Raw genomic sequence first — 27,031 nt, 5'->3', positions numbered from 1 at the left:
AAAGCACCTTCGGGTGCAAGTAGATAAATAGGGACCGCTTACCAGCGGGAAGGTAAACGGCGTTCCGTGTGCTGCGCTGGCTCGCCAGATGCAGCTTGTCACGCTGGCCACGTGACCCGGAAGTGTCTGCGGACAGCGCTGGCCCCCGGCCTCTTGAGTGAGATGGGCGCACAACCCTAGAGTCTGGCAAGACTGGCCCGTACGGGCAGGGGTACCTTTACCTTTTAAGCATCTGTAGGAGATTTTGGGGGGGAATCTTCAAAAGACAGCCTTGGAGAAGCAGGGCACACAATAGTGCCTGGGTTTGGAGATGGAGGCAGGAAAAACAGTGATTGCTATCTTTTTGACGTCGCAGGTTATGCAACCATAACCCTGCAGATGGGAGGCTTCTAAAACTTGAGAAGGAACCAGGAGGATGTCCCAAAACACAACCACAACTGCTGCATTAGCACGCTGTGCAAAACCAACAAGCAGGCTTGTGGCACCTTCAAGTCGTGTGAGTTACTGCGAGACTCTTCGCTATTCTTGCAACTCCCTGCAGGGAGAAAGAGGAGGACTAGGGAGGGAGAAAGGAGCCCACGTGGTCAGAAGCACCCATCCTGTCCCTCTCTCTCTCCTTCCTTGCCCATTCCCTGTTTGCATCCTTTCCCCTTCAAGTTTGCAATGCAGGGGGCATTCCAAGTGGGACAGGAAAGACCTAGGAGAGCAGTTCTTGGGGAAGCAACAACAAAAGAGCTGGCTTCAGGGGGGAAATCAGAGGCAGGTATAATATGTAGGAGGAAAGGGCAGTGTTCCTTCGGTTATTTGAAAGGCTCTAGTGGCGCAGAACCTTGCTCAACTTCTCCCAATCATTTAGATCGTTCTCGTTGAGCAATGAGGGACCCTCTCTTGAAGCAAAGGATGGGGCAGATTGCCTTCGGTTGCACCTCGATCCCAACAAGAACCGCAAACCTGAAATATCTGCTTCTGCCTTCAAATTCACATTCACACTCTGGTTGGAGGGAAGCAATTTGCGGTTTATTTTATTTTTTTTAAAAAACGATGCCGTATCACACAAAGGCAAGAGTACGGTGTGCCGAGGAAAGCTGAGGAGTACCAGCCGTTTGAAACAAACTTTTAAAGCACTACTTTTCAGATTCCTTGCAACAATAATAAAGGATCTCCCTTTATCCTTACACAATATGGGGCAGTGGCATTCCACAGCTACTCACTCCTTCTAAAAAGCATAATCTCTGCTCTCTCCTCAGCATCTTACATAGCATGGGAGAATGGCAAAGAGGATGTTGTCCTCTCCAGCATTTCACAGACTTAGATCCCATCTCAAAGCTCCCACAGAGTCCAGCCCTATCCATTTTTGGCCTTATCACCGCCCTTATCTATTCTATTCAGAGATGCACAGTCTACTCAGATCAGGGCCAAGTCCTACTGCACTTTCTTCCCTTCCAAGACGTGCCCATTCAAAACGTGGCCATTCAGGTGTGCTGGGTTGACGTCGGACCTTCTGTACCGCAAGCTCAGCCTGAAGACAAAGTAGACAATGGCTCCCACAAACAGTAGCAGCACCGCCAAAATATCCAAGCAGTAATACTCGTAAAAGGAAAGTTTGTAGAGGGCTGGGCGGAGGAATGGCGCTCCATCGTGGCGAAGGACGTACTCCAGCCAGTAGACTGTCCGGTTGAGGGGAGGAATGGGCTTGTCCAGGTGGATTTCTGAGATCTTCTTGGCAACCTTGGAGAAACTGCAAAAGAGGAACGTCAACAATAATGCTAGGAGAATGATGTGTCCCTCACTGATTGCTACGTTACCAAATCTTGCCAGGACTCAACGGCACAAAGGATCCATCAGTCATTATCCTGGAGTCCAACAAGGACCAGGACACTAAATCAGAAGCTACAGGACCACCAGCTGTTGCTGTTTAGGAGCCCACTGAAACCGAGGCAGGAATTTGGTTCCACAGCCCCAGCGCCCATAGAACTGTGGCCTGGACTTTCACAGAGACCTTCCCCTGGGTGTGAATAATAATAATAATAATAATAATAATAATAATAATAATAATAATTTTTATTTATACCCCGCCCTCCCCAGCCAAGGCCGGGCTCAGAGCGGCTTACAAGCAATAATAAAAACAAGATGAATGATTACAACTTAAAAACAAAAATAAAATAAAACATTAAAATAATGGAACATTAAAATATTAAAATGTAGCCTCATCGCAGGAGGAGAAGGAAAAGAAAAAAGAAAGAGAGGGAGGGAGGGAATCAAATTGGCTCCAAGCCAAAGGCCATGCAGAACAACTCTGTCGTACAGGCCCTGCAGAAAGAAATCAGATCCTGCAGGGCCCTGGTCTCATGAGGCAGAGCGTTTCACCAGGCCAGAGCCAGACTTGAAAAGGCCCTGGCTCTGGTTGAAGCCAATCTAACTTCCTGAGGGCCTGGGACCACTAGGGTGTTGCTATTTATGGACCTTGAGGCTCTCCAGTGGCATACCAGGAGAGGCGGTCCCGTAGGTATGAGGGTCCTAGGCTGTGAAGGGCTTTAAAGGTCAAAAGCAGCACCTTAAATCTGACCCTGTACTCCACCGGGAGCCAGTGCAGCTTGAAAAGCACTGGGTGAATATGTTCCCATGGCAGAGATCCCGTGAGGAGCCTCGCTGCAGCATTCTGTACCCGCTGGAGTTTCTGGGACAGCTTCAAGGGCAGCCCCACGTAGAGCGAATTACAGTAGTCAAGCCTGGAGATGACCGTCGCATGGACCACTGTGGCCAGGTCAGGGCGGGAAAGGTAAGGGACCAACTGCTTGATGTGGCGAAGGTGGAAAAATGTCACCTTGGCTGCTGCTGTAACTTGCGCCTCCATGGAAAGGGAGGCGTCAAGGATTACACCCAAACTCTTAACGGAAGGCAAGAGCTTTGCAGTCCAGGGGTGCAAGAAGCACACCAGGCAGGGTGAAGATCAAGTGTCCATCTTCAAGCCAGAGTATTAGCAATGTTGTCGAACAAAGGAGGCAAAGCCTAGGAGAGGTGGACTGGAAGCAGAGGCTCAAATGGGCTCAGCTCACCTCAGGCCCTCGTTGGAGCATGAGGCTCACTTGGAGCTCTCCATAGTGCTGTGGCTGCAGCAAGTGGCCTGGTTTGCTGCATCCCACGGACTCCTCCTGAGGACCGGGACAGGACACCATAGAATTCATCCGCATATTTCCCAGATTCCTCCATGACAAACTTGTATCTCTTCAGCAGAAGCATCTACTGGTACCTGGCCAATTCACCACAGCGCTACAGGCTCTCCTGGTGCCTGCACTGACCCACAGAATAATCTGTCTATATCAGCCGAATCCATGAGATGGAGAAGCAAAGATGCAAATTGAATGCCTCTCTCAAAAACAGTTAATTGAGTCGCGGGGGTGTGTGTGTCTCTGAGTAGTGCTCCATATAACTGGAGAAATAAAGTCCATGGTCTATTCACTGTCACAGAACCATAGGCCTCATCACTGCTACTGGTATGTAAAAGCAGTATCATACCAGACATGGCTACCCCCCCCCCCAAAAAAAACCCAACAACCATGGGAAATGCAGTCTCCTAAAAGTGCAGAGTTGTTAGGAGGCCCCAAGTCACCTCACAGCTATAATTTCCAGAGTACCCTTTGGGGAGGGATTGACTGTTAGACCACTCTGGGAACTGTAGTTCTGTGAAGGGAATAGGGGTCTTCTTACAACTCTGCACCCTTAACAGACCACACTTCCCAGGGTTCTTTGAGAGAAGGTAAAGGGGGCGGGGCTAAAACAGAAAGTAACTTATCTATAGAACCGCTCTTGCAGTTCTTTAATGCAGTAACCAAAGATTCACTCCTTTGCTCTTCTTTGAATAAGGCTACTATTAGGCTGACTTACCTTGGGTTAGTCGTTACTGCGGACAGAGTTTGGTAGAGGCTGTCTTCCGTCACCCGGCCCCAGTCCACGAGGATACCCATCCCTTTCGCCTGAATTCGCGTCATAATATCAAACTGGTCGCCGTAGAAAGGGAAGCCCACAACTGGAATCCCGTGGTAAATGGCTTCAAATATACTGTTCATGCCACAGTGACTCACAAGGACTTTCACACTGGGGTGGCCTGCAACAGAAATCGAGCAATGTTAAAAGCTCGCATCCATAATATCTACTTGAATTACCAAATCTGCTAAACACCGTCTATTATGTAGTTTTCTGACTCGGTATGAGGCACGCAAGCTATTCAGAGTAGTAGACCCCTTGAAATTAAGAGGCACAACTAACTTAATACGATTAATTTCAATGGTCTTCTTTGAGGAAAACTTAGCTGACAACCATCCACTGAGATTAGGACTGTAGAAATTTGCCATTAAATGTTTTCTGCAAATTGTGCTGAAATTGGATTGACAGATGCGGTCTAATTTTATAATTCATTAGATGAAAGGGAGCCAAACATTTGACTAAGGAGGAACAGTCAATTCCAAAACTAGGACGTTCCTCTGAAAAATCTAAGCGATTGATGCACGGGCCTCAATTTTACAAAGGACTGACATCATATTCTATGGTTCTCTGTCGTATGGCTACGTTACAACAGCCCACAGACTAATTTGTAATTTGAAGGAAGATTGCTATCGCCCTTTGTATTGATTGGAAATATAACGCTTAAATCTTAACCACTTGCGTTATTGACAGTTGAACTTATCCTATCAATCTGTTTACAGGCAACATTTCGTTGCATCCCAAGTTATGCAAGTTGAAGTTTTTCCACACATGGGTTGACACCCTCCCCCCACAACTCTCCCTCTTTCCCCAAAAAGCATTGGCCACAATGCAATCACCGCAAAGTTCTCTTGTTAATTCCAGCACTTAAACTCAACCACGACCAGTGCTTTTCAGTCCTGATTAAGGTATTGTGCTCCCTGTGAAGATTAACAAAAGTTTGCACGGCTGGTTTTGTGTCCTTATTTTACCTTGCTAGCAGTTGCCTTGAATTCCAGCCCCAATCAAGCCATTCCACTGCTGTTAAGTGTAGAACAATCTTTGGATCTGGCGCCTGCTGCATGTTGCTATACTACAATTCCCATCATCCCTGGCCATTAACCATGTTGGCTGGGGCTGATGGAAGTTGTAGTCCAAACTATCTAGAGAGCCCCGAGTTGGCAAATGATGGTGTGGACACATCTGATTTACACTGTCTAACTAGATACTTTTAAAAACGGTATTGATATCTATGAATGGCTGATCGGAAGCTGAATAAGGCTGCAGAAGCTCAAACCATGCATCCATCCCATAATAGGGAGGTCCTAAAATCGCTGGCACATCCTTATTAAAAGGCTCTTCAATCAGATTATTATTTATGTAAGCTCTCCTAATATCTGATGATATAGGCTGGTGACTGCTATAGCAATACAGTGGTACCTCGGGTTACATACGCTTCAGGTTACACACTCTGCTAACCCAGAAGTGGTGCTTCAGGTTAAGAACTTTGCTTCAGGATGAGAACAGAGATCATGCTCTGGCGGCGCAGCAGCAGCAGGAGGCCCCATTAGCTAAAGTGGTGCTTCAGGTTAAGAACAGTTTCAGGTTAAGAACGGACCTCCAGAATGAATTAAGTACTTAACCCGAGGTACCACTGTATGGCAATACCTGAATGTTTGAGCAGTAAACTGGCAAGCTTTCATGTAATTCTTGTTAGGGTCAAAAAGGAAGTATAAAAATACTTTTATGAAAAAATAAATAGATCTATTTGGGTTACAAAGAAAACCCACTATACAGGGCCAAACAGAGGAAGAAGAAGAAGAAGAAGAAGAAGAAGAAGAAGAAGAAGAAGAAGAAGAAGAAGAAGAAGAAGAAGAAGAAGAAAAAGAAGAAGAAGAAAAAGAGGAGGAGGAGGAGGAGGAGGAGGAAGAAGGAGGAGGTTTCAAAAATCTGAAGAGGGCACTGCAACACCCAAAGGTCAAACTAAATAAACATCAGCTGCTCTGCTATCTGTCCCCTTAAGCACATAAGTTTCTTTAAAGAACAAATCGCTGGCATTTGGCTGAAGGGAGGGGAGATTTATGCTCAACTCTGGTCCTAAATCGGTTCAGGTATCCTGGACCAGCAATGTTATGGGAGAAAACAAAAAGCCATTAGCTTTGCCAGCTATCCAAGACTGGATAAAACATTGGAGCAGTTCATTTATTCACATAGAGTGTGGGGGGGAGAAGGGCATGGTTTGCTCTCTCCTTCCGGGCAAGGAAAAGTAACTTGCTCTCATAGAATCATAGAATGGTAGAGTTGAAAGGGACTCCCAAGGGCCATCTAGTCCAACCCCCTCGTTTGGCTGATCCCTTTTCACTTACCCAGCAGATCGTTCTGAGGCAACCAATCCATCATCAGTGTGTTTTCACCCAAGTTATATGGCTTCTGACCAGAGTATCTGCCAAAGGGGGACAGCAAAAGATCCGTCACTTAAAATAAGTTCCTTCCCACCTGAACTCAGGGGAGAATGAGAGGAAACGATAAACGTTTAACAATACATAGTGTGTGATGGAATAATACATAGGGTGAAAGTGCCAAGTATGTGCAGGTTCTGCATTAAAAAAAAATGCTGTCCAAAATATAATAACCACTTAACCCTTCTCCCATGTCCCGTACCAAGACCTTACCCTAGCCGCTTTTACGCTTGGCAGGAAGAAGGTATCTCAAACGTGGGTACCGACAAGATAAGTAAATACCAGTTGACTGCAACTAAAGATTTAGCTGTAAATTGCAACCAGCGCTGTGGGTTAAACGACAGAGCCTAGGGCTTGCCAATCAGAAGGTCGGCGGTTCGAATCCCTGCGACGGGGTGAGCTCCCATTGCTCGGTCCCTGCTCCTGCCAACCTAGCAGTTCGAAAGCATGTCAAAGTGCAAGTATATAAATAGGTACCGCTCTGGCGGGAAGGTAAACAGCGTTTCCGTGCGCTGCTCTGGTTTGCCAGAAGAGGCTTAGTCATGCTGGCCACATGACCCGGAAGCTGTACGCCGGCTCCCTCGGCCAATAAAGTGAGATGAGCACCGCAACCCCAGAGTCGGTCACGACTGGACCTAATGGTCAGGGGTCCCTTTACCTTTATATGCTACCTCTTGGTCTCTCTGGCCAGAGTGCACACACAAACAATTTCTCTTGTTTGCTCCTCTCCAATGGCAAAGAACACCATCCCTCCAGCTGCTTGAGAAAGCAACCTAGCTGTGTTAAATGTGGGGAGGAGAATCCCACTTAGAGCAGCTTTCCTGGGAACACTGGTAGTGGCAGGAGTGTGCCAAACAGGTACAGTCGTACCTTGGTTGACTAACGCCTTGCGAGTCGAACGTTTTGTCTCCCGAACACCGCAAAGTGAGTGTTCCGGTTTGCGAACGTTCTTTGGAGCCCAAACGTCCGGCGCAGCTTCTGATTGGCTACAGGAGCTTCCTGCAGCCAATCAGAAGCTGCGCCTTGGTTTCTGAATGTTCTGGAAGTCAAACGGACTTCCGGAACGGGTTCCGTTTGACTTCCGAGGTACCACTGTATAGGAAAGAAGGTAAACACTTCCTTTAAAGCAAATCTGCCTGAACCCAGTGGGACTTGTTTCTGAGTAAACGCGCACAGAATCACGTGAGGATGATCTGTGGCAGGTGGAAGGGGCAGTTACTGTGTCTGGGTGCGTTCTCAAACAGCCTGGTCCTTGATGTCTATGACGACTCTCATCTGAAGGGCTGGACCTTTGGCAGAGTGAGATGACCTCCTCAAGGGGGGGGCAGATGCTAGGAAGCAGTTGTGACAGCCCCTCACAGCTGTTCCTCCTGAGGCCCCTGCTGGTGGCAGATGGAGCTGTGTGAGCCCACCCTGTACCCCCATAACTATTCTGCCACCCTATTTAGGTGCAATGGTGGACACTATCCCATTAATAGCTTTGGTGTTAAGGTCCAACTGACGGTCCAATTGGCTTCTGTATGCGCAGCACCATCTTGGCCTTTCCCCAGGGCACCAAAATGCCGAAGGCAGAGAAAAAAGGGGAAAGGAAGCCCAATAGGCTGTCCAGATCGGTTCTGCCCCTCTAGAACATTGCCCCCATTTATTTGGAATTTGGCCAGATTCCACGAATTCACGGCAGTGCAGAGGCATCCCTCCTCTGCTTTGTGGGTGTCCGCAAGCACAATGCAGTTACGGATCATGAAATAACCGGTGTTACCTCCACACCACCTTCTGGGGAAGGCGAGCAAACGCCCCGGCCATCTTTTCCACCAGGTCTTTGGGCAGGACTCGTATACCGATTCCAAAGGAGACCACGACGACACCAGCATCTGCGGCTTCCATCCAGAGACGAAGGCCCTGTACGTATAAAAGTACCCCCAGGTTTGCACATCAGAGCAATATCAAGCTTTCTCGCTTCAAGCCCTTCAGGTCTATGGCTGTACTACCCTGAACGTGCCTGATCTCGGAAGCTAAGCAGGGTCAGGCCTGGTTAATATTTGGATGGGAGGCTTCAAACCATTCAGCTGAGAATAGAAGCCCAGGTAAGACCATACATGGTGGCCTGCCAGGAATTCTGGCAAAGCAGTTGGACTTCTCTGCCCTTCTCCCGCGGGATCCCCATCCTTGCAGACAGCAGACGCCGCAAAACTAGCTTCCTCTTCGCCAGGGCGCTGAAAAGCACCAAACTCAGAAATCTCTCTGCGCTGAAAGAATATCAGAGCAAAGGAATCGCGGGACAATTCTTTTTCAAAACCACTTGTTACCCGTGTCTCCCTTGCTCACCCAAGGCATCCGTGGCGTGGCAAACTGGCCTCTGAGCTTAGCTGGTCAACACCCTGGATAGAAAGCTGGCAGAAATGATTGACAGCAATGGCACTATGCAAGTGTTTGAAAGAATGTTTACTTAATATTTGATGGTGTGGGGGGGGGGAGGGTTGTGGGGATGAATGTGCTAGCTCCATTCCTGCTGCAATTCAGGTCACGTCGCAACTCTAGGAAGGCCTGAAGTTGGGAGTCTGATGCTCCGACACATTACGTAACTCTGGAAAATCAGGTTCCTCAAAGGGACAGAAGGTTTCCTTGCTGCAGAAAGTCACCTTCCACAAACTGGAAAGTGACCTGAACGGTGGCAGAAAATTCAGCTACTGCACTCATTGGTTAGAGCATGGTGTTGACAATGCCAAGGTTGCAGGTTCAATCCCCAAACGGGACAGCTGCATATTCCTGCAAGGGGTTGGAACAGAAGATCCTCAGGGTTCCTTTCTATGGTTATATTACTCATCCCTGTGCACTGCTTTACATTTCAATTAAAGCCTGGCGCCTCCTTCCCAAAGCCCGGGAAGCTTCTCCCAAGCTTAGGGAGGTGTGACGCTCACCTGTGCAACATTGGGACATTCCTCCTCCCCAATCGCCCTCGCAAGCTGCCGCCTCTGGCCCTAACTGTTCCTCTAAGAAAAAATTCACTGCACACCACTGATTCCTGCATTGCAGTGGACTCAGAGACCCTCGAGGTCCCTTCCAACTCTACAGTTGTATGGTTCTATAATGTGCAATGTCTAAGCAATTCTTTGTTAAATGAGTCACCTGCCAGTGATTTAAGCAATGAATGAAGTCAGAGCTGTGAGGGATAAGTGAGTGGCTTGGACACCACGCAACAGGAACCCCCAGGGTCCTAACAGGTCTAGATTTGTAATGGTGCATTTGGAGTAATAATAATAATAATGCTATTAATTCTACCCCGCCCGACTGCCTGGGTTTCCTCAGCCACTCTGGGCAGCTTACGACATACATGAAAACATAATAAGACATCAAACATTAAAAACTTCCCAATACAGGGCTGCCTTCAGGTGTCTTCTAAAAGTTTTGTAGTTCTTTATCTCCTTGATATCTGAAGGGAGGGTTGTCCACAGGGAGGGCACCACTATCGAGAAGGTCCTCTGCCTGGTTCCCTGTAACTTCGCTTCTCACAGTCAGGGAACCAGCAGAAGACCCTTATAGGAGGACCTCAGTGTCCGGGCTGAATGATGGGGGTGGAGACGCTCCTTCAGGAATACTGGGCCGAGGTCGTTTAGGGTTTTTAAGGTCAGCACCAACACTTTGAATTGTGCCTGGAAACGTACTGGGAGCCAGTGAAGATCCTTTAGTGTGCATGTGTGCATGCAGCCCAGGATATGTGTTATGTGGTCTCGGCGGTCACTCCCAGTCACCAGTCTGGCTGCCGCATTCTGGATTAGCTGTAGTTTCTGAGTCACCTTCAAAGGTAGCCTCATGTAGAGCACCTTGCACCAGGACACATGTCAGCAGGGGCTTCAGACTCTGAGCTTTTTTTTTTTTTTTAAAGGAAGTCTTTAGCTCTTCTAGAAAGAGAATTTCAAAGTTTAATGCACAGGGAATGCTGGGGCCTGTTGGCCTTCTCTTTGCTTTGCTGCTCAGTGGCTTCGTGGAGCAAACAGGGAGCAGCTGCTCCAGTCATGGAAGTGTTTTGGGGGAATGTGTGTGTGGAGCAGTGGAGGAAGATGCTCAGGATCTGCTCCACTTGTTTTGTTTTGCTACCATCCATCCACAGGATGGTACTTTTTTAAAAAAATGTGTATGTTGGGACATGGAGGGAATTGTGGGAATCACCCATCACTCATTTTGCTGCCTGCCGCATGGCCGGCAGGCAGCAAAATGAGTGATGGGCGATTCCCGCAATTCCCTCCACATCCCAACACACACAGCTGAATATGAGGGTGATGGGAGGATGTGGAATCCTCTTCTTGTTTCGGATGCCTGCCGCACAGCAGCAGTTATTCCTAAGTTGTTGGCGCATATCTGTATGTGTGCATGCAGCCCAGGGCAAAGGCATCCTTATCAGCATCACATTTCCTCTGATTGTTCCCGAGTTTTGTTTTTTAGGAGACGGGGGGGGGGGGGGAGCTCAATGCTGAGGTCGCACCATCATTTATTTCCTGATTGTTCTCAAGTTGTTGGGTTCTTTTTGGGGGGTGGGGGAAGATGCCAAGGCGTTGTCGATATTATCAGCTTTCCCCAGATTGTTCCCCAATTGTTTGCAGAGTGCAGAGTCATTATCACCATCATAATAATTATCACTTTTTTTGGGGGGGGGACACCCATTGCAGGGCATGGTTATCACCATCACCTTTTCCCTCTGTATGACCCACCACAGGCCATTTTGGGGAGTGGGTAGCACAAAGGAGGAAATTTTATCACCCTCTCCGCATACAACCCCTCTTCTTGCAGGAATTCACATTTATTTATTGATGTATTACAGTATTTTAATATTTTTTTGGAAGCCGCCCAGAGTGGCTGGGGAAGCCCAGCCAGATGGGCGGGGTATAAATAATAAATTATTATTATTATTATTATTATTATTATTATTATTATTATTATTATTTAGGTGAACAAATGCCCCACATCCACCCACCCACATACCATAAATCTGCCACTGGGTGTATCGCGTTCCATTTACTTACCTCCTATTATTATTATTATTATTATTATTATTATTATGAACAAATGCCCCACATCCACCCACCCACATACCATAAATCTGCCACTGGGTGTATCGCATTCCATTTACCGTATTTTTCACTCTATAACACGCACCCGATCATAACACGCACATAGTTTTTAGAGGAGGAAAATCCGTAGGCATGCCACCTGTAGGCATTCCCTCCATAACACGCACAGACATTTCCCCTTACTTTTTAGGAGGAAAAAAGTGAGTGTTATGGTGCAAAAAAATACGGTACTTACCTCCGGGAGAGGCTTGGCAGGCTCTGTGAGAATCCCCCCAGTGAAAACCACATGGGGAAGCAAAGGCCGCGGGAAGTCAAGCACCACTTCGTTGCACAGGAAAAAGAGGCTGGAGCCCTGGATAAGCTCCAGCATGGATTTCTGCGGCTCCACCCCATGTTTCGCCATTAGGTGGTCAAATTTGGGCATGATGAACAGCCTGGTGGCTACACGAGAGATGATGAAAACCACAATGTTCCAAGTCCGGCCGAAAAAGCCCATCTGGTCAGTCATCAGGGAGTTAAATTCGGGGACGTAGGCCACAGGTGAAGTGGCTCCAATCTCAGCAGGAAACCAAAAGCCAGTGGAGAGGGCCACATATTTTACACCTAGGACGTGGGCGACAATGAAGCCACACATTTCGTTGGGATCGACCAAGACCAAGTCAAAGTCCTCACTCTGAAGTTGCTGCAGGAGGATTTTGTTTCCCAGTATCAAGTCACAGTTCTCCTGGTACTTCTCCAGGATAGAAAAGAGCTGCATGGAGGTCATCTTCCCCTCAAACACTCGCTTCAGCAACTCCTGCAGCCAGTCGTCGGCGCTTTCCGTGCTGAAGACCCCTTGGTAACCTTGCACTCTGTAGCCCCGGGGAAAAGGCTCCACGACTCGACCTTCGTGGAGGAGGAGGACGGCATCGTGACCCCGGCTGCTTAACGCTTCCGCTACCCGTACAAAGTTATGCAGGTGGCTGTCGAAGACGATGGTGGGCACCAGCAGGACTTTGGCACTGTGGCAAGGAAGTACGCAAATGGCTACTGCAGCAAAGAGGGCGGCCACAAGGTGCAGGCAATGCTTCATGTCAGTTGCTGCAGAGAAAGAGAAAGAGTCAGTCCTCGTCCTTTAGCAGTGCAAGTCGGGAAGGGCTCACAGTGCGGGCCAGGTGTGGAGGAAGCAGAGCAAATTAAATGCATTTCTACCTTACTTAGGTAAAGGTAAAGGGACCCCTGACCATTAGGTCCAGTCGTGACCGACTCTGGGGTTGCGGAGCTCGTCTCGCTTTATTGGCCGAGGGAGCCGGCGTACAGCTTCCGGGTCATGTGACCAGCATGACTAAGCTGCTTCTGGCGAACCAGAGCAGCGCACGGAAACGCCGTTTACCTTCCCGCTGGAGCGGTTACCTATTTATCTACTTGCACTTTGACATGCTTTCAAACTGCTAGGTTGGCAGGAGCTGGGACCGAGCAAGGAGAGCTCACCCCGTCGCAGGGATTCGAACCGCCGACCTTCTGATTGGCGAGTCCTAAGCTCTGTGGTTTAACCCACAGCGCCACCTGCATCCCTCTCTACCCTACTTAGTGTAATGCAAATCAAAGTGTTTGATCGCAGAACCTGCAGTTCTGTGCAATTTTTTTATATATACACACAGATGTGCAGCACCAACAGTGTGTCTGGCATTTTACAGGGTGCACATGACGACAGATCTGTACAACAATCTGTTAGAAACTCAGATACATAGGCTAGGCGACAAAGGGCTCCTAGAACCAGAGTTTCAGCTGCCAAAACAGAAAGTCTAGTTGCCATTTTGGGGCAAGATGGCCCCAGTGCCTTATTTTTCAAATGATGGACTGACTGTGAGTGATTCTCAGTTAAACACCTGGCTAGTTCAGAGGACCACCTTGAGCGAGGTTAAGAGCTCTGAGAACTTAAAGAAGAAAAGTGACTTGAAGCAGGGTCATAGGAACCTATTCCAACCTCTTTTCCCTAATTACGACATGGACCATTCATAACGTAAGAATATTCTCCACAACTTTGAGCAGGGCACTAGGGAAGGGTAAAGAAAGACAAGCGACAACAATGAACTGTAACATCGTTCGCTGCTCCTGCTCAGGCTGCACAGAAAAAGCATTTTAGTTCCTGAAATTGCTTCTGATTGTGCAGGTAAAATATAACTGATAGAATTTTCACCACTGGCTCCAGCCTGGTGGAACGCTCTGCCTCATGAGACCAGGGCCCTGCAGGATCTGATTTCTTTCCGCAGGGCCTGTAAGACAGAGTTGTTCCGCCTGGCCTTTGGCTTGGAATCAACTTGATCCCCTCCCCCTCTTTCCTTTCTCCTTCTGTGCGGACTTCCATGGCTTTTTTTTCTGGCCCACATAGGACCAGTCTGGATAGTTGGCCTTGGTGAAGATTTGATGTTTTTATCCCCCAAAAGTTTTTGATTTAAGCTTCTACTGAAATGAGTCTGCATTTTAATGTTGTATTTTAATCTTGTTTGTAAGTTGTATTTTAATCAATTGTTTTATATCTGGTGTTAGCCGCCCTGAGCCCGGTCTTGGCTGGGGAGGGCGGGATATAAATAAAATTTATTATTACAGTGGTACCTCGGGTTACATACGCTTCAGGTTACATACGCTTCAGGTTACAGACTCTGCTAACCCAGAAATAGTGCTTCAGGTTAAGAACTTTGCTTCAGGATGAGAACAGAAATCGTGCAGCGGTGGCGGCGCAGCAGCAGCAGGAGGCCCCATTACCTAAAGTGGTGCTTCAGGTTAAGAACAGTTTCAGGTTAAGTACGGATCTCCGGAATGAATAAAGTACATAACCTGAGGTACCACTGTATTATTATTAATTCTACAGGATGGGGTATTAGTGCATGAAAACAGTCCAGATCCAACGATAGCCAGGTGCAAAATGCGCCTGGTGAATTTCAAACCTTAATGGGCTTTCCATGTAAAAGTTGAGACAAGGAAAAAAGGGGGACAAGAATGAAGAGGAGGCGGGGACAGCCAACATGGTGCCCTCCCTCAGGTTGTCAACTGCATCTCCCATCAACCCCCAGCCAGCCTGGATCCCAGCCCTGGAGTGATGGGAGTTACCAAAGGTATGGTAGACATGGATAGGATATGTAGTTATCCCAGTTCCACAGGCTTAGGCTTGGTTACAGGCATAATTTGAGGTCTGAGAAGGTTCAGTGCAAACTACAAGTACTGGAGCATTTGCTTGAGCACCTTTGCAGAGTAGCTCTGAGGCGATGCTTCCACAGGAAAGCCTGAAGAAACCTTCCTGTTTGACCAGGAAAGATATATCATCTAAAGAAAACTAAATGTTCCTCAGCTTGGGAAGATCAGAAATACATTTTCCCATAGTAAAGTTATACGGGTGTTATGTACTGAACTGAATAGGATCCAAAAAGCAGCAGTCTGATTGGTCCTAGAACAATAGGATTCAGAGTGCAGCAGCCTGATTGGTTCTAGAACAATAGGGTCCAGAATGCAGCAGTCTGATTGGTCCTAGAACAATGCAGCGGTATGATTGGTCCGCAGGAGCCACCCAATCCAGCTCCGGGTGGAAGTGAATCCGCAACTGGATTGGCCTACAGGAGAATCCCAGAATTAGCCAATCACGTGCGACCCATTGTGTAAATAATGTATATAAAGCAGATATTTTGGGGAAACTTTCATTCCTCACTACTATGAGCTGAGTAAAGAGCATGAAATCCACACTCTGAGTATATTTCAACAGCCTTTTATAAAGGACTTGGGAAATTATGGCAGTTGGTCCTCCCCAGGATTTGGTGGAGATGCCCCCATGTTTATGCCCACTTTGTGTCACCTTCATTCACTCTTTTCTTTTTCAAGTATTTGTTTCGTATAACAGCACATATATTAAATATACAAAGCTACTGCAAAAAGTTCAGAAGCACTGTTATCAGTTCCAAAGATCAGCATATTGTGATGGTGGTGGAACATCATTATGCATTTTGTTAACATGCAAAATAAGGTCTAACCAAGTCTAACCTGATTCCATAGTAAGCAGTTATTTTAAAAGAGGAACCTGTTAGGAATGCATTCAGCACATGGTAATCTACATATTTAAGGAAGCTATGCAACTGCTTTTAGTGCAATCGGTGCCAACTCTACTAAACATAAAAAATTCCTTCCAGTAGCACCTTAAAGACCAACTAAGTTAGTTCTTGGTATGAGCTTTCGTGTGCATGCACACTTCTTCAGATACCTGAAGAACACGAAATGCACACGAAAGCTCATACCAAGAACTAACTTAGTTGGTCTTTAAGGTGCTACTGGAAGGAATTTTTTTTGTTTTGACTATGGCAGACCAACACGGCTACCCATCTGTAACTCTACTAAACATGTAAACATACACTTGCAGAGGTCCTCTCCTCTTCCTCCAATCCCACATTTCCAATATCTTATCATTAATTTAAACACTGCAAGTCCCAGACCGAACAAGAGATGCCATTAAAGTCAACAGACACCAGGCTTGAAATCACCAAGCTTGCTCTCAATATGAGGCCGAGCATTTCCACCCTGAGTTCTCCTCCAGATTTCAAGCCAAGCCACTGAATTATACCTGCCTGTTTTCGCTCCCACCCACTTGCCGTTCTGGTGTTTGTTCCAGCAGCATCTACCTGGAAAGGTAGATGAGAAACATGACTCCAGAGAAGATGACAAAACACAGGCATTTGTGCATCATTAGCCTGAATAAGGAGTCCTTCTCTGCTGCGGTCTCTGGAGCAGCTACAGGCAATCGTTCAGTTGTTGCAGAAGAGAAGAGCGATAAGAGAAACAGAGGAAGGGGGCTAGAAGAGGAGCCATGTGCAGAGAAAGAACTGTGAGTGGAGGGGTGTCCTATTTGCCATCTTCTGGACTCCCTGGGAAAGTCACCCAACCCAGCCTGCTGCAGCCTGGAACAACTGGGTGTGCAGCTGGTTCAGTGCTGAATGGGCAGTTTGCAGAAACTCCATGAACCTTGGTGCCTGTTGTAAAGGGAAGTCTACAGTGCACCTTCTTCAGTGCAATTTTTTGGGGGGCAGCGGGATGATCAGTGAGTTTGTTGAGGCTGTAGGTGAGAGCCAGTGTGGAGTAGTGGTTAAGAGCGGTGGACTCGTAATCTGGTGAACCGGGTTCGCTTCCCCGCTCCTACACCTGTAGCTGCTGGGTGACCTTGGGCTAGTCACACTTCTCTGAAGTCTCTCAGCCCCACTCACCTCACAGAGTGTTTGTTGTGGGGGAGGAAGGGAAAGGAGAATGTTAGCCGCTTTGAGACTCCTTAGAGTAGTGATAAAGCGGGGTATCAAATCCAAACTCCTCCTCCTCCTCCTCCTCCTCCTCTAGGGTGCTTGGGTGGGATCTTGGGCGAGAGCTAGGAAGCAAGGGGTTACTGAGTGCATGTGCACATCAGAAGGTGACATAACTGATATTACTATATGCTTATCAATACTTAGAGAACCAAGGCACAAAATGAACACTCAAGCCCTTCAAGATCCCCTTAAGCGGGATTGCTTCCAAACGACTCTTAAGGACCATCTGCTTTCAGAATTCCCTGATAACATCAAGGAACACTGGACCAAGCTAAAAACATCCATTATTGCAGCCTGTGAACAAACTATTGGATACCAAACCAAGAAACACCAGGGCTGGTTTGATGAGAATGACAGTGAGATTGAACGCATGATTGACAAGAAAAGGAAGGCCATTCAGATTTGGCAAAGAGATAGAAACTGTGCCACTAAGAAAAAAACCTATGCCAACGCTAAGGCTGAGGTTCAAAGAAGAACCAGAGAACTAAAAAACGCCTGGTGGATAAAAAAAGCTCAAGCGATCCAGCACTTAGCCAACACTCATGATGCACAGAGTTTCTTTAAAGCCACAAAGACCATCTATGGGCCAATAAATCATGGCATATGCCCCCTACACTCAGCAGACGGTATCACACTTCTAAAAGATAAAGAAGCTATTGCACTGCGCTGGAAAGAACATTACCAACATCTCCTTAACCACAACTCCCCCGTAGCGGCTGAGATCCTCTCTCAAATTCCGCAAAAACAAGTTAGAGATGAGCTTGCAGTATCTCCAAATCTGGGAGAGTTGTGTACAGCTATTAACCAAATGAAAAACAAAAAAGCCAGTGGACCTGATGGGATACCTGCCGAAATCTTCAAAGTGGGCGGAATTGAACTTACACAACAACTTCACAAGCTCATCGAAAAAATCTGGGAAAGAGAAGAGATCCCAGCAGATTTTAGGGATGCCAAAATTATCAATCTCTTTTAAAAAGGTGACAGAAATGTTTGTGGAAACTATTGAGGCATCTCTATGTTAGCTGCAGCTGGCAAAATTCTTGCAAGTATCTTAGCAAACCATCTCTTAACAATATCCGAGGTGACCCTTCCTGAATCCCAAAATGGTTTTCGGCCTTCTAGGGGGACAGTGGACATGATTTTCACCGCTCAACAGCTTCAAGAAAAATGCAGAGAGCAAAAGCCAACCACTGTATATGGCGTTTATTCACCTGGCTAAGGCTTTCGACACTGTAAATCGTAATGTCCTGTGGACTGTCCTTCTGAAAATTGGCTGCCCAGATAAATTTGTAAACATCATTCGCCTCCTCCATGATAATAGGACAGCACCAATTGCAGATAACAATGGCTCTCAAAGTGAACCATTCACAGTGGGATCAGGTGTTAAACAGGGTTGTGTTATTGCCCCAACTCTATTCATTATTTTCATTGCCATGATCCTACACTTTGTCGAAGGGAAACTCCCCACCGGAGTAGAAATCATGTATCAAATAGATGGAAAGCTCTTCAATCTGAGGAGGCTGAAAGCGAAGAGTAAGGTTACCGTAACTTCCGTCATAGAGCTTCAGTATGCTGATGACAACGTAGTGTGCACACACTCAGAGGATGACCTCCAAACCATCCTAATATCTTTGCAGAAGCTTACGAAAAGCTTGGCCTATCACTCAACATCCAAAAAACCAAAGTGCTGAACCAACAAGTATAAAATAACCCCTCTGCAGTGCCACAAATCCAACTCAATGGTGTAACGTTGGAAAATGTCGATCACTTCTACTATCTAGGCAGTTATCTTTCCACAAGGGCCAACATTGATGCCGAAATCCAGCATCGCCTGAGCTCTATGAGTGCGGCTTTCTTCTGATTGAAGTGCGGAGTGTTTGCGGACCGGGACATTCGCAGGGAAACCAAAATGCTTGTTTACAAAGCTATTGTACTACTAACCTTACTGTATGCTTTTGAAACATGGACCACTCATAAACGCCATCTCCAACTCCTCGAAAGATTCCATCAGTGGTGTCTCCGATAAATTTTACACATCACTTGGGAAGACAGGCGAACTAATATCAGAGTACTGGCAGAAGCAAAGATCACCAGTGTTGAAGCAATGATTCTTCAACATCAATTTCGTTGGACTGGTCATGTTGTGCGGATGCCTGATGATCGCCTTCCAAAGCAACTACTCTATTCCGGACTTAAAAATGGAAAGTGTAATGCTGGTGGTCAACAAAAGAGGTTTAAACACTGTCTCAAGGCAAATCTAAAAAAATGTAGTATAAACACTGACAACTGGGAAACACTGGCCTGTGAGTGCTCCAGTTGGAGAACAGCCTTTACCAAAGGTGTCATGGGCTTTGAAGACACTTGAACTCAGGAAGCAAAGGAGAAACGTGCTAAGAGGAAGGCAAGCTTGGCAAATCCACACCATGATCAACTCCCGCCCAGAAACCAATGTCCCCATGGTGGAAGGACGTTTGGATCCAGAATTGGCCTCCACAGTCACTTACGGACTCATTGTTAAAACCGTGTTTATGGAAGACAATCTTGCTCGGCTACGAGTGATCTCCAAAGAAGAGGAGAAGAAGATGATTGTGTATTTTTTTGTGGCAGATCTTTCAGGTTTGCTTTACACCGCTTTGGAGCAAAGTTCTACAGCAACTGGTATAGAAATTGTCTAAATAATAACATAAAGATGCTCAACAGATACGGAGGCTCCCCTGGAAGAGAAAAGAAGGTGTAATATTCAATGGTGGACTTTGGGCTCTCAAATTTCAGGGACACCCTGTGTGATGCTAAAATTCAGTGCCAGCTGCCTCTCGCACTCCCTTTCAAAGCACCGTTGTGGTGGCCTCTGCAGCACGGTGTCCATAAACTGCCTCTGCCACATTGGCTTGGGTTGTGGGGGAGCTTCTGAGATCTCTCCAGGAAGGCCCTGGAACAAATCTGGCCAGAAAAGTTTCCCTGGGTCAGAGGGACTTAAAAAAAGAACCCTTGTCTAAAAGAAGAAAACAGTGGAGAAGAATCATCTCCGAGTTTAAACCTGTAGTTGGAAGTCAGGTAACCTGGTAGTTGAATTGCTCTGTTGATGCAACGCTTCCCTAATATGCTGTATAACAGAATCTGTGGTCTTCCCAGCGTTGTGGGACACCAACTCCCATCAGTCCCAGTCCCAACATAGCCAGTGGTCAGAGATGATGGGAGTTGTAGTCCGCCAACTTTGGGAGAGGCGCAGATTTTCCTTGCTATATAGGAATTCCACCTGTCTTTTCTTAGAATGAACAATACTGTGCTGCCTAGGTGGTAGGCAGAGATTTTTAAGCAGTAATGCCCTCCAGCAATGTTAGAAACTCAGATACAGTGGTGCCTCGTAAGACGAAAAGAATCCGTTCCGCGATTCTTTTCGTCTAGCGGTTTTTTCGTCTTGCGAAGCAACCCCATTGGCGGCTAAGCGGATTAGCGCTATTAGCGCTATTAGCGGCTTAGCGGGCTTAGCGGCTAAGCTGTTAAAAGCCTATTAACGGCTTAGCGGCTTTGAAAAAGGGGGGAAAGCGGGGGGGAAATGGCGAGACTCGCAAGACGTTTTCGTCTTGCAAAGCAAGCCCATAGGGAACTTCGTCTTGTGAAGCGCCTCCACGACGGAAAACCCTTTCGTCTTGCGGGTTTTTCGTCTTGCGAGGCATTCGTCTTGCGGGGCACCACTGTATATAAGCTAGGGGCCGAATGGCTCCTTAAACCAGGGTTACAGTTGCCAAAACAGAACGCCTAGTGTCCATTTTGGGGCCAATATGACCTTTTGGTTCCTGAAATCCATTCTGATTGTGCAGATAAAATATCACAGATAGAATTCCACAGGATGTGCTGCTAGTGTGTTAAAACAGTCCAGATCCAAGGTGGCGGAGACCAAACTAAACCGCTGAGAGCAAAATATACATCGGGAGGCTTAGTTTGGTCAGAACTGAGTATACATTTCCAGAGTTAACACTAAGTACATTACTTCTGGCAAATGAAAGTCACCATACCTGCTAGAGGGCTGTGGAAATTTGTGTCTGGGGCTTTTTCAGACTTATCTACCCACGTACTATGTCAGAATCTCCCAAACCTGGGTCTCCAACTGTTGATGGACTACAACTCCCATCATCCCTAGCTATCAAGTGGTCAGGGATGAGGGAACTGTAGTCCAAAAACAGCTGGAGACCCAAGTTTGGGAAACCCTGTACTATCTGAAACCAAAAGGGGAGCACTGATTGCTTTCCAACTGCTCCTGATCAAGACGGCAGTTTTTAACTGCCGACAAAAGCCACAGTGGGCAGAGTTTGGCATGATAAAAATGCTAAGGAAAAGCATCTGGATATCTCTCCAGAGGTTGTGTGAGGAACCCTTTGGAATCTCAAGGGCCACCTTTGCTTCTGGGCAACTTTCCGGAGGCCACAGGCAAAAGTGGGTGGATCAGCAAACATCAATGTTAATTTTGTATGGCAGGCTAGTTTCTACAGAAACTTGCAGGCGGGCATTATCAGAGTTCAAAGGCACATTTCAGCCAGGAGGGTGCAAAGCAGAGCTGGCAAGGAATGTGTCCTGGGGAGAGAGGGAGCAGCTGGTGAAGGAATTGTGAGTTGTGAGGGCCAAGCTGAGAGTGGCACAGAGTGGCACATTTGCCTCACCAGCCTGAGGTTCCAGAGTAAGAATGGGGTTTTGGCCAGTTCAAAAATTCGGAAGGTGCAGGCTAGCAGACACCAGGTGAAGAGCAGCAAACACAAGGTTTCACCTCACTTTCTTTTGAATTACTTTCTCTCCGGCCTGTTATGCAATGAGCAGAGACAATGCCAGCTCAGATTTTGGCACGTTTTGAGCCAAGCAGACGAAAGGCATAAGAACTCCATTAGGCACACCCAATCCAATGCAGAGTTGTGACACCTACTTAGGTAATTATAGCCAGCAGTGAGAAAGCTGATTAAGACATTTCATCGTTTAAAGTGGCTTTTGACAGACTTCCACACCAAGATTATTTAGTCAGAGCAAGAAAGGCGTCACTTTTTCAGAATACTCCTGAGAATATAATAATCCCGCTCCCAAGAGATAGTGGAATATGACCACACATGCTGATGAAGCAATATTCCTCCAGTGTTTTCTACTATCTTGATTAATACTGGCAGCCACAGGTTTTGACAGCCAAGCTAACAGAAGTCAGGTACTGCATTGCCTTGCTTTCCCAGTTGTGGGCGGGGGACACCTTCTAAATAAAATAATCATAATCATAACAATATTAGCCGCCCATCTGACTGGGTTGCCCCAGCCACTCTTGGCAGCTCCCAACAAAACATTAAAAACGCAATAAAACATCAACTATTAACAACTTCCTGTAAGAGGCCTGCCTTCAGATGTCTTCTCAAAGTCAAATAGTTGTTTTATCTGTTTGACATTGGATGGGAAGGTGTTCCACAAGGTAAATCCTGGCTATGCCCATGAGTCTGGTCTTTTGATCCCAATGAACTGTAAATGAACAACCTGCGCTTAAGGCTATGTGACTGAATCCCACCCCAGAATAGCAGTCTAGGGGCACCCAAAGATTCGTCTCTCCAATTAGTGCACAGATAGGGAGCCTGTGTCCCTTCCGCAGATGTTGCTCACCATCTTCCCTTACCATCAATTGGCCTTGCTAGCTGAACCTGATGGGAACTGGAGTCCAACAATACTGGGATGGAAGACCCTCCAAGTCTCCCTGTTTTCCAGGGACATCCCTGATTTAGAGAGACTGTCCCGGTTTCTGATTTCATCCAGTAATGTCCTGCTTTTCCTTAGGATGCCCCTATTTTCATTGGAGAAATGTTGGAGGGTATGGAATAGCATGAATTTCCCTATCCCTGAGTTGGTGCTGGAGCCAGATTAGCAGAAGCGGCTGCTGAGACTTTGTTCCAACAAGGTTTTGGGCAACTTCCAGTCTTTTCTACTAGACACACTCAAACTTCAGGCTGAATGGGATGTGGCGCACATGGGAAGCACATGCAACGTCACTCAACAGTTTATGCGTCCCCAATGTTATTGCATGTTTTTATCTATTTCTTTCTTCTTCTTTTTTAAGGTTAGCTTAAAAAGAGTACCAGCTGCTCTTCTCCCCAAAGCTCTCAGGGAGCTACGCCTTGCCGGAGGGTTGGACTAGATGACTCTCAGGGTCCCTTCCAACTCTACAGCTCTAGGGATTTTAGGGAGGTTTACAATAATGAAAACAGCGGAACATGGTGGGGAGGAATGCAGCACAGATTTTTTTTAAAGCTGAAGAAGAAGAAGAAGAGTTTGGATTTGATATTTTGAGGTGAGAGGGGCTGAGAGACGCCAGAGAAGTGTGACTGGCCCAAGGTCACCCAGCAGCTGCATGTGGAGGAGCAGGGAATCAAACCTGGTTCACCAGATTACGAGTCCACTGCTCTTAGGCAGATTAAAAAACAACAACACACCTTTGGCAAATTAAATGGTTTTCATCTGGCACCGAAAATAAGAAGAAGAAAGACAGTGTCAGAAAAACTTGGGGAAAGGATTTCATAAAGCGGTACCATTGTTGAAAAGACCTTGCATCCACTCACAATATCCCCCTCACAACAAGTAACTGTGGGTTTCTATAACAGTCCCATTGCGTTCAAAAGGGCCGACTGCCTGGTAAGTGCATGTAGGGCTGCCGCGGGCCTAATCCAAGAACTTTCGCCGCCTGAGGCAAAGGACAAGATGGCAGTCCCTCCCATTCTGTGGACAAGAGCCAAGCAGACTAGCTGCTGAATCTTACTTTGCTGGCAGCACAACAGCATCCACCACTGCCTCTGAAGGCAGCCGGCTATCTCAAGGGGTGCAAGGCAGACCAGGTCACACACACAGAGCTCTGCCTTCTCCCCACCTGTCAGCATTTGCCTCCTGAGGCAGCTACCTCCCTCTGCCTCATGACAGGGCCGGCCGCATCTTAAGGCTGCAGCTGTATTCAAGACGGGTCTCCTACCCTGTCCTGTACCAGCGGCACATTTTCCTACAATGCCTTTTAAAACAAAAGCAAAGGGCAGTCGCTCCTATATTAAATTTAGAATCATAGGTTTGTAGAGTTGGAAGGGACCCCGAGGATCATCTAGTCCGACCCCACGCAATGCGGGAATATTCAGCTGTCCCATGCAGGGATCAAACCTGCAACCTTGACATTATCAGCACCGTGCTCTAACCAACTGAGCTAATTTGCTTCCTTGTGATTTTTAAATTGGTCCAACCACTGCTAGGCCAGGGATGGGCAATCTCCATCTGTTAGGGGCCACGTTCCCTCAGGGATCATCTGTTTTGGGGGGGGCAGGGAAAGACACCCATCAATCTGCCCCCTCCTCTGCCTCATTACCCGTCACCTTCCTGTCTAGCAGGCCACAGGAGGAAAGGCAGGTTTCTCGTGCTAGAGGTCTGAATGGCCAAAGCCAGGCTGAAGACCCCCAAACTCAGGCTGAAGGCTACAGGCTGCCCACCCCTGCCTTGCACGATGTTCCTTCTTCCGTACAGTCATTACAGGCTCAGGTAGCCTCCTTTACCTGAGGTCTCCCTATGGGGCAGGGACAGGATTAGCGGTTGTCCCTGTCAGACTGGCAACTGCTGGCACCAAATCTTGCCTAGTTGCCGCTGGGTCACTGCGCCCTCCCTCCCAGCAAACCAGCAGCGCCATCTCCTACCCTAAGCAGGTAGGTGGCTGTTCAAAGAAGCAGCTGCCTCCACTCACTCCGCCACAGACTCTCAGAATGAGATGGACCCAGCGTTCCTGGCTGGAGGGAGCTGACAGGTGAGCACAGTTGCTGCTGCTGCTGCTGCTGTTCCAGCTCCCAGCTGGGCCTTTCTTATAATTATCCTCACATTTTTATCCTGCCTTTCCTCCAAGGAGCTCAGGGCACCTTACACAGATCTTGTGGTGTAGTGGTTAAGAGCGGTAGACTCGTAATCTGGTGAACCGGGTTCGATTTCCCGCTCCTCCACATGCAGCTGCTGGGTGACCTTGGGCCAGTCACGCTTCTCTGAAGTCTCTCAGCCCCACTCACCTCACAGAGTGTTTGTTGTGGGGGAGGAAGGGAAAGGAGGATGTTAGCCGCTTTGAGACTCCTTCGGGTAGTGATAAAGCGGGATATCAAATCCAAACTCTTCTTCCCCTCCCCAGTTTTATGCTCAAAACAACCCTGTAAGGTGGTTTGGACCGAGAGACAGCCCAAGGTCACCCGGTGGATTTCACGGCCGAGTAGGAATTTGGACCTTTGCCTCCCAGGTCCTGGGTCCAACATTTTAACCACTGCGCCACACTGCCTCTGTAGCCCTGCCTGTGCTGCGCAGGCAAGCAAGGAGCAGAGGTGGCTGCTGCAGAAGCAGTGTCTGCTGCCTCCGTGTTCATCTCCTTCTCCTGGGTAGCACAAGAGCAGGGTTGCACAATTTTTCAGCTTCCCAAAGACCGGATGGTAGAGCATCCATCCTTGCTTTGTTTGCCAGGGGATTAGATAAAGAAGCTGAGCCAAGCAACAGTCACCTCCATTACATTACCCAGCGCATTTCCACATCCCTGTTGTAATCACAAAATCTTTTGGGGCAACTGGTTTATTTATTGCACAAGGCCTCCGCATCAAGGGAAGTTGCACAACCAGAATTTAGAATCATAGCACTGCAGAGTCTCCAGAGACCCCAAGAGACATCTAGTCCAACCCTCTGCAATGCAGGGACCTTTCGCCCAATGCAGGGCTCGAACCCACGACAAACGATTAAAAGACTATCGGCGGGAGCTATCCAGCTACATTTGCCAGGCAGTGATTAGATCCTACCCAGGAAGTGCCCTCGGTGGGAAGCGAGGGGAAAGGGAAAGATGGGGTGTCAACCGCTGGAGGCGAGGTCACAGAGCCTTCCGGGGCGCAAGCAAGCCAGAAAGGACCATCGCTCGACGGCGTCGTCGTACAACCTCCACGCACACCGGTCGCGCGAACTAGAAAAAGCCAAACCTGCCGCCAAGGTCCCATTTGCGATTGCTGAAATATTGCAAAGTACACTTTTGAATTATGGTGCTGGAGGAGACTCTTGAGAGTCCCATGGACTGCAAGAAGATCAAACCTATCCATTCTGAAGGAAATCAGCCCTGAGTGCTCACTGGAAGGACAGATCCTGAAGATGAGGCTCCAATACTTTGGCCACCTCATGAGAAGAGAAGACTCCCTGGAAAAGACCCTGATGTTGGGAAAGAGAAGGGGACGACAGAGGACGAGATGGTTGGATAGTGTTCTTGAAGCTACCAGCATGAGTTTGACCAAACTGCGGGAGGCAGTGGAAGACAGGAGTGCCTGGCGTGCTCTGGTCCATGGGGTCACGAAGAGTCGGACACGATTAAATGACTAAACAAGAAAAATAGCACTTCTGACTTCTTAGTGCTTTGCCAGCACACCAGGAAAAAGAGTCAAGACAACCAAACGAGGATAAATAGGTTATATATATTACATAGAACAACTTGAGGATCTGCAAAACAAATTAACTAGTCAGCTTCAAGAGAAGAGAAGACTCCCTAGAAAAGACCCTGATGTTGGGAAAGATGGAGGGCACAAGGAGAAGGGGACGACAGAGGACGAGATGGTTGGACAGTGTTCCCGAAGCTATGAACAAACTGCGGGGGGCAGTGGAAGACAGGAGTGCCTGGCGTGCTCTGGTCCAGGGGGTCACGAAGAGTCGGACACGACTAAACAACAACATTGAGCCCAGCCGCCCCATCTCACCTGCCCGGCCTGGAAGCGCCCCTGGGAGATGAGTTAACATTGAAGCGAAGGGGGAAGAGGGTGCTAATGCGTAAACGCGTCCCTTAGAGACGGAGGATGGAGGTGGCGGGGTGCGGGGAGGACAACGTAGCAGGGAAAACCCCAAGGAGAAAAGCCCACAACCCACCCCCCATCCACCCGGGACTCTCTTTGCCCACCTTGCCCGCCCGCGGAAGCGGGGTCCCTGGCGTCCGTCTGGTGCTCCCCGGTGCCTCGTCTGGTGGCTCAGCTGGCTCTGCTCCTGTCCCATCTCTTGCCTTGCGCTTCCCGCCCCGGGCGGCGGGGAGAACAGGCGGGGCGGGGCTCGGCCCACACGAGGCACTCCTACCGGCAGCGGGAGGCCAGGCCTCGCCGCCTTTCAGAGGCGGCCCTGCCTGCTCTCCGCCTAAGCCCAGAAGCCAAGATGGGGCCCCTCTGGCCCAGCAGAGGGGAGAGGGCCATCTCCAGGA

General features: G+C 47.9%; 1 protein-coding gene across 1 annotated transcript; it reads right to left on the bottom strand.

The window, feature by feature from the left end:
- Nucleotides 1–915: 915 nt before the first annotated feature.
- On the bottom strand, nt 916–27,031 carry LOC114597016 (2-hydroxyacylsphingosine 1-beta-galactosyltransferase-like). The gene is made up of 6 exons (XM_028729006.2): nt 26,741–27,031; nt 11,721–12,565; nt 8,179–8,318; nt 6,327–6,403; nt 3,886–4,105; nt 916–1,738 (listed from the first exon to the last, which is right to left on the bottom strand). The coding sequence occupies exons 2-6, from the start codon at nt 12,555–12,557 to the stop codon at nt 1,423–1,425; spliced, it is 1,590 nt and encodes a 529-aa protein (XP_028584839.2). The 5' UTR covers nt 12,558–12,565; nt 26,741–27,031; the 3' UTR covers nt 916–1,422.

Source organism: Podarcis muralis, chromosome 6 (assembly GCF_964188315.1).
Source record: "Podarcis muralis chromosome 6, rPodMur119.hap1.1, whole genome shotgun sequence".
Taxonomy (NCBI): Eukaryota; Metazoa; Chordata; class Lepidosauria; order Squamata; family Lacertidae; genus Podarcis; species Podarcis muralis.
This window is presented reverse-complemented; position numbering and strand designations above follow the sequence as displayed.

What these genes read in the sequence shown, in the direction of transcription:
- LOC114597016 (XM_028729006.2), bottom strand. Translation starts at nt 12,557, where the DNA reads ATGAAGCATTGCCTGCACCTTGTGGCCGCCCTCTTTGCTGCAGTAGCC. An exon ending in CTGCCAAGCCTCTCCCGGAG is followed by an intron (nt 8,319 to 11,720) that starts GTAAGTACCGTA and finishes TTATACGTACAG; the next exon opens with GGCCTTCGTCTCTGGATGGA. An exon ending in CCCCAGAAGGTGGTGTGGAG is followed by an intron (nt 6,404 to 8,178) that starts GTAACACCGGTT and finishes CCCCTTTGGCAG; the next exon opens with ATACTCTGGTCAGAAGCCAT.